Source organism: Myotis davidii, unplaced genomic scaffold (assembly GCF_000327345.1).
Source record: "Myotis davidii unplaced genomic scaffold, ASM32734v1 scaffold573, whole genome shotgun sequence".
Taxonomy (NCBI): Eukaryota; Metazoa; Chordata; class Mammalia; order Chiroptera; family Vespertilionidae; genus Myotis; species Myotis davidii.
This window is the reverse complement of record NW_006285997.1, coordinates 2,054,712-2,062,836: the sequence shown is the minus strand read 5'-3', so window position 1 is coordinate 2,062,836 and position 8,125 is coordinate 2,054,712. Positions and strand designations below refer to the sequence as shown.

Below are 8,125 nucleotides of genomic sequence, written 5' to 3'. Positions count from 1 at the left end.
TGACCGTGCCTTTCCGCCTGACCTACCTCATCAAGCAGAGGTGGACATTCGGGTTGCCCTTCTGTAAATTCGTGAGCGCCATGCTGCACATCCACATGTACCTCACGTTCCTGTTCTACCTGGTGATCCTGGTCATCAGGTACCTCATCTTCTTCAAGCGCAAGGACAAGGTGGAGTTCTACAGGAAACTGCATGCGGTGGCTGCCAGCGCTGGCCTGTGGCTGCTGGTGATTGTCATTATGGTGCCCCTGATTGCTTCGCAGTACGGAAGTCTTGACGTGTATGATGCGCACAACTGTTTTAACTTCCACAAAGAGCTCGCTTGGATGTATGTGCGAGTCATCAACTATTTGATCGTCGCCGTTGTCATAGCCATTGCGCTGATTCTCTTGGTCTTCCAGATCTTCATCATTATGTCGATGGGGCGGAAGCTGCGCCACTCCTTACTGTCCCACCAGGAGTTCTGGGCCCAGTTGAAAAACCTGTTCTTTATAGGAGTCATCATGATTTGCTTCCTTCCCTACCAGTTGTTTAGGATCTATTACTTGTACACTGTGGCGCTCTCAAGTGACTGCAACAGCAATATTGCATATTATAACGAAATCTTCTTGAGTGTAACGGCGATTAGCTGCTTTGACTTGCTGCTCTTTGTTCTTGGAGGAAGCCATTGGGTTAAGCAAAAGATAATTGACCTATGGAATTACGTCTTTTGCCATTAACCACACAATACAGTGTTCAGGTTTACTTCCTTTACATCAGGAGTGAAAAAGAGTAGAGGGAGGTAGGAAGGATATTTTATTACTTCATTAAGACCATGCCTGTGGCAGCCACATGAAAGGACTTATTCATCCCAGTCCTTATTTAGTCCCTGCCATCTCTAAAGGACGCGCCCATGCTGAGACTCCTGGTGTCCAGTCCATCTGCAGTTGCAACACGGCATTGTTTTTCAATGCACAGGGTCTCCTTGGCCTGTCCAAGCATCCTGGGTGTAATGGTTTCTGAGTTTTTCGAGTTTATTTTAATTTCCTCAGTCTGAAACATGGTCTTTCCTTAAGCTTTGAACTGGACTCAGCCCTGTAGTTGGTTCTTTTCATACCTTTTCTGTTTTTGAATAATTTATAGAGGTCTTGGTCTACAGTTAATTTACATTTTCCTTGGAGACAGAAAGCTACGCTGAAATCTTTGAGTTCTCTTCAACCCTTAAAGTTATGGGTCTTTAAATAAATGAAAACAATATTCTGTAGAACTTTTGAGAAATATGTAGAAAAATCATCTAAGTAGGAGTGCTAAATTAATACTATATAAGTCTGTGAGTTTTCTTCCCTCCTGCCCATATTTCTACTATTTCCCTCAAACTTTCATAATCTTGAATCTTCCTAAGGAACAGATCCAGTTTCATATTTAATGCCCAGCAAACCTGAAGCAATTCACGGTAGGAATAGAAGAAATGAATAAATTAGGTCATTTTCCCCCCCAGCGAGTTAAATGTCCAGGGTTTAAAGGTTTTTCTTAATTTGTTATTCTACCCAGATCCATAAATTTACCAGATGAATAAGAAATGCCCATGTGAGTTTCTTTCATCACTAAAATTACTGAGTCATAGAAATTAACTTTGAGGAAGAAAAAGGAGCAACATACTGCATATGTCTTGTTCCCAAATTATTTTCTGGTTTGTTTTTGTTTTTTAATCCTCACCTGAGGATATTGTTCCATTGATTTTTAGAGAGAGAGTGGAAGAGAGAGGGAAAGACAGAAATATTAATGTGAGAGAAATACATCGATTGGTTGCCTCCTGCACTCACCCTGACTAGAGCCCCGGCTGGGGAGGAGCCTGCAACTGAGGTACATGCCCTTGACCACAATTGAACCCAGGAACCTTCGGTACACAGGCCAATGCTCTATCCACTAAGTCAAACCAGCTAGAGCTATTTCCTGTTTTAATTTTATGTGTCCTCTTTTCTTTTTCAAGTTACATATTTTTTATTTCTTATTTGTGTTCTTTCCCCATTTTTCTTAGGTTTATTTTTTTTTCTGACATTGACCCATAACATTCGTAAAAAAATTTCTGAGAGCCATACAATTTTAAGAAAAGTTTTAACATCATAAACTTTGTAAGAAAATAATTATAGTAAAATATTTAAAAGCTTTTAAAATTACTTATGAAAAACAGACACATAGACACAAAGAGAGCCCATACATAATTCATGTCTATGTGGTCAATTAATATATGACAAAGGAGGCAAGATTATAAAAGGGGGTAAACACAGCCCATTCAATAAATAATGTTTGGAGAATTGGACAGGTACATGCAAAAAAATGAAACTAGACTACTTTCTTGTATATGGTATAATATGGTATATGGTATACTATATACAAGAATAAACTAAAAATGGATTAAAGACTTAAATGTAAGACCTGAAACCATAAAACTTCTAGAAGAAAACATAGGCAATAAACTCTCTAACATTGTCCTTTCTCTGATAATATATCCTTGAACAAAGGAAACAAAAAAAATAAATAAATAAATGGGACTATATTAAACTAAAAAGTTTTTGCAAGGCAAAGGAAACCATCAACAAAATGAAAAGACAGTCCACTGAATGGGAGAACATATTCGCCAATGGTACATCTGATAAGGGGTTAATATCCAAAGTTTATAAAGGACTCATACAAATCAACACCAACAAACAAACAAACAAACAAAACACCAAAATCCAAACAATTCAAATAAAAAATGGGCAGAAGACATGAATAGACATTTCTTCAAAGAGGACATATAGATGGCCAACCGACATATGAAAAAAATGGTCACCGTCACTAATCATCAGAGAGATGCATATTTAACTAACCCCAATGAGATATCACCTCACACCTATCAGGATGGCTATTATCAATAAATCAACAACAACAAATGTTGGTGACAATGTGGCGAAAAGGAAACCCTTGTGCACTGTTGGTGGGATTGCAAATTGGTATAGCCATTATGGAAAACAGTGTGAAGGTTCCTTAAAACATTAAAGATAGAATTACCTTATAACTGAGCAATTTCACTTCTGGGAATATGTCCAAAGAAATCCAAAACACTAATTCAAAAGGATATGTGCACCCCCTATATTCATTGCAGCGTATTTATAATAGCCAAGATTTAGAAGCAGCCCAAGTGCCCATCAATAGATGACCAGATAAAGGAGCTGTGGACTATTCCTCGGCAATAAAAAGGAATGAAATTTTACTATTTGCAACAACGTGGATGGAACTAAAGGGTATTATCTTAAATGAAATAAGTCAGACAGAGGAAGACAAATATGTCACTTATATATGGAACTTAAAAAAATAAGCAAAACAAACTCATAGATACAGGGAACAGACTGAGAATTGCTAGATGAGGACTTGGGGGAATGGGTGAAAAAAGATGAAGGGAGTAAGACGTTACAGAATAGTCACAGGCATGTGAAGTAGAGCTTAGGGAATATAGTCAATAATACTGTAATAACTATGTATGGTGCCAGTAGGCACTGGAAATATTTGGGGGGTGGGCACACTTTGTAAAGTATATGATTGTCTAACTACTTACTACACTGTACACCTGAAACAAATACAAACTTCTGAAAAAAAATTATGGGAATTACACTTTCTTTTTTTTACAAAGCTCTGTCTTACATAGCATCATAATATCTGCCAGCTTGTCTTACATAGCATCATAATATCTGTCATCATAATATCTTGTCAGACTGTACTATAATCCCTTCCATATTTTAAATGTCAAGGTCAGACAATTATGCTTTTCTCTGTATTAGCAGATAGATTATAATGAAGGGCCTATTTCTGTGGATCTATAGGAAATGTTATGTTCCATATATCTTATTCAAAAATATTTACAGAATAAACTAAAATTTTTGATTTGCCTGTTCTTTGTCTAATTGTGGTGAAAATGAATCTCACACAGGAGTGGGGTGACACAGGCCTCCCGGGCCATTTTAGGATATCCTATTTAATAAAAGCCTAATAAGCAAATCAACCAAATGCCAGAACAACCGGTGGAACAACCGGTCGCTATGATGTGCAGTGACTATCAGGGGCAGATGTTCAATGCAGGAGCTGCCCCCAGCCCGCAGACCCCAGGCCAGCCAAGGTGGGTACCAGCAGGGGCCCCTGATTGTCCTGCCAGTCGCACCACAGATCATCCCTGATTGCTGGCCAGGCCTAGGGAACCTACTCATGCACAAATTTTGTGCACCGGCCCTCTAGAGTGTGTGTGTGTGTGTTTGTGTGTATGTTTTAAAGAGAGTAAGTGCAACTTTTAGGGAAATGTGAAGAAAATATACATGGGTATTTTTCTCTTTGATAAAATGAAGGTATTTCCCTGAGCCTCACAACTCTCAGTTTGGCTCCAGGTCTATATCTACCAGCTTTTGAACCTGGGGATAATGCCAGTCCTTGAGGCCCAGGCCGAAAGATTGCTCTGGCACCCCTTAGATGGCGCTCTCCTCCACCTTTGTTCATTTCTTAATTTCCTGTGACAGGGTCATTGAAGGTTCTAGCTTTCCTCCCTGACTTCATACACATGAGAGAGAAACAGATTGTTTTACCTGTAGGTGAAACGAGTTTTGTGTGGAGTGATTCAAGAAGGGCTGAAAATGCACTGATTCTCCCCAAAGCCTCCTGGATGGGGCAGAGAGTAGAGCAGTGGTCACAGGGGCTGGGGTGGGGGTTGGAGGGCGGGGTAGGAGGGAGCGGGTGCGGGGAAATGTGGAAGCGTTGGACAGAGGGTACAAAGTTATAATTATGCCATATGCATAAGTATAGACAAGTCTAATTTACAGGCATGATGACTACACTTACAATAGCACCAAATATGCTAAGAGTAGATTTCAGGTGCACACAAAAGAATGGTAACTATGTGAGGAGATGATGCTAATTAGTTTGACTAGTAATCATTTCACTATGAATAAGTATATCTAATCAGCAAGTTTTATACCTGAAGTATATTTCATTTTTATTTTTTAAATATTTTAACTGTGTTATTAGCCTCTAACTTCTGTCATATTGAAAATACTCTCAATACAAAGTTTGCAAAAAACAAAAGGCAAATGTGTTCTTTATTTTAACACTAGATGGCCCCAAAGTAACAAATTGCATCTGCTTTTCCAAGCTTCTTGAGTTTTAAGTATATATATTTAATTATGGTGAGGGGAGAAAAGAAAGATGACATAAGAATAACCTTTTAGGGTTTTCAGAAATCTGCACTAGATCCTGCTTTTTCTTCTTAAAAGGCATATTTCATAGCAGCTCTTTTCCTGTGGCAAGTCGACCGAGAAGATATTGTTAAAATATGTCTCTTTGGCTATATGAGCAAAAACAATTCTGAAGGCGGATATTTTGGCTTAGCTCCTATGTGGGGATTATTGTGCTTTATTTCAGTAATGGTTCACTGCGAATGATTTTTGAACCCAAAGTAACTTGGTTCTCGCAAATCGGTATTAGGTGACTTTTTTGTAATGTGCTTACCAGTTAGTATAATATTTGAATGCCTTCAAGACAGGTTTCAGGAAACTGTCCTACATTTGAAACCCTGAAAAGACTGGGGTATGTGACTAGCAAGCCTTACAGAGGTCTCCCCCTCAGTAACAGCCAGCCTTTGGTCCACTCTCAGAAACTTCTCCTCTTCTGACGTGTTGATAGTGTGATGATATATGATTTAATGACTGTTAAAACCTAGATCAACAAAAATAAATGAAGGAAGAAAGAAGAAAGCAAGTTGAGATTTAGCCTCCCTGTCTCAAGGATAGATCTGTGGCTTATCCTTTCGGTGCCGAGGGGAAAGAAGTGTTCGAGAGGATGATGTGGTGGTGGTGGCTGTTTTAATAATCCCAAGTCTTCAAAAACCTTACAAATAGAATACAAACAACTTGGTTTCCTGGACCACTGCAGGGTAAGTTGTTGACCTAATGCCCCGTGACGGCCTACTAGCTCAGTATGAATTTCCCACAAACAAGGACTATTTCTCCTAAGATCATTACACAACCTTCAAAATCAGGAAATTAACATTGATTCACAACTACCACCTAAACAACAGACTTCATTCAGTTGTCGTGTTTCTCCAGTCTCCTTCATTCTGGAACAGTTTTCCAACCTTTCCTCGTCTTCCATGGACTTGACACAAACTGGTTTTCTTTTCGTTTGTCCCAAATAGCTCTTCTCTCCCACCGATCAGCCCTTCAAGTGACCATCCCATCAACGGTGTATCCCTGTCACACTCTATTCTATACCTGGCCTCATTTTTCTTCACACTAGTCCTTACACTCTGGCATTCTACACTACGTTTATTTGAAATGTTAAAATCAGTTTTCTCTCTTCAAATGGAATGTAAGTCTTAAGAGGGCAGGAATTATTGTTTTGGTTTGGTTAAAGTTCCAAACCCAGATTATAGAACAGTTCTTAGCAATACATGCTCATTAATTATCAATTGATAAAGGCATGAATGAATGAATCTTCCAGGGTTTGGGAGAGAGCAAGAGCTTCCACAGACAAAAGAATAACTCACAATGTACCTTTGATTACCTTTCATAACCAAAATTAACAGAAATACTTGTTATGGCTCTTAATTGCATTTGTAGTGTAGCCATAAGCTACAAAACAATTTGGTCCACTCAAGGAATAAAATCTCTCTGTATTTTACTGGCCTCAGTGATAAGAAAGCCTTTCCACTCCTTTCTACTCATTTCCCAACAATAGTTGCTAAATACAAGCCACTCTACTACTGACACAGGCCTTTGGAAAATGAAAACTTTCCAAAATGGTGATTTTATGAATTTACAAAGCCATTGAGCTTTAGGATAGGTAGGATTTCGTGTTTACAAACCAGTGTCTTTAAAAACTGCCCTGTAGTTAATGATTTTTGTGAAGGCAATAGAAAAATGCTTTGAAAGGTGCCTTCCTGAGCTAAAAACAAGGCTGGGAGATAAGTCACTAACCCAGTGTCCTGTCAGTGGGCACGTGGGCCAGCTCAGCATCTCTTCATTTTCTGAACGATTTTGATAGAACCACTTTAAAGCTTAGAGAAGCAGCACATCCATTTGAGGCTTGTAATGATTTCAGAATGCCCCAAGGAGATGATATTTCAATGGCAACTATTTCTCTACATGATTTTGCTATTTAATGAGGATGATTCTTACTTGAGCATGGAAGGAACCGATGACTTTAGATACTGACTGTTTTCTGTGGCTACACAATTCTTTCTCATTAAAGAATAAAAAGGAAGGTTAAAAACTCACCATAGAAACTTTCTATTACTTTGTATACACTTGTCAGTTAAGTTCTCACCAAGCCGAATTACATGCTAGGATTGTGCTACAGCAAGTTAGGATCCCGGATGCTGTTGAATAAGCACTAGAGAGTTGATTCAATTTAGCAGTCACTTTTATTTCTGTGTTCACCTTTGTGGTGTCGCGATGGTCCTCGTGGCTAATGCAGCTGCAAGGCCCAGATGACTTTTCAGTTCAGGAGGCTCCGTGTGCAGCCAACCTAAAGCTTTTAACACCCCAGGAACTGATAATTCTCTCGGGAAGCAAGTCCCCTATCCCAGATTCATTCAATCAGGGAGACTTATTTCCAGGCATTCTGAAATCTGTGCTAGCCCAGCACATTCACCAGCTCAAGCCTCACCACTCAATCTTTGCATCACACCTTGGGGTTTTCTTCCTACGTGAAGATGGTTTTTTCCCTGTTCAGGATGACACCCAATAATCAGAAAGTCCTGTTCATTATAGTATCCCCAACGTAAAAACAAGACTTCATTGGTTGAAGGCCAGAAACAGCCATCAATCTTCCATTGACATTACTGTGTTGGCAAGAGTTTTTCATCTTTAGAAACCGTGTTCCCATCCTCACACTAGGGAGAACAAGGTTGCCCAGCATAGACTACCATATTTGCCGGCGTATAAGACGACTGGGCGTATAAGACGACCCCCTAACATTTCCACTCAAAATACAGAGTTTGTTATATACTCGCCGTATAAGACTACCCCCTCTTCCGCACACCTTCCACACACCAAATAAAAGGTGAAACAATATCAGAGTTGATTTTAACTTTTTAATTTAAATTCAAATGCTTATGACATGCAGG

The 8,125-nt window shown here is 39.2% G+C and overlaps 2 protein-coding genes across 2 annotated transcripts in view; both read left to right on the top strand.

Moving 5' to 3' along the window:
- GPR141 (G protein-coupled receptor 141) overlaps positions 1-1,077 on the top strand; it is a 1,398-nt gene extending 321 nt beyond the window's left edge. Inside the window, exon 2 of the mRNA XM_006757237.2 lies at positions 1-1,077. This exon is cut by the window's left edge and continues 20 nt beyond it. Within this exon, the coding sequence (XP_006757300.1) occupies positions 1-719 (719 nt within the window). The 3' untranslated portion in view covers positions 720-1,077.
- Positions 1-8,125, top strand: part of DNAJB9 (DnaJ heat shock protein family (Hsp40) member B9) — a 28,756-nt gene that overhangs the window by 6,151 nt on the left and 14,480 nt on the right. The window lies entirely within an intron of this gene.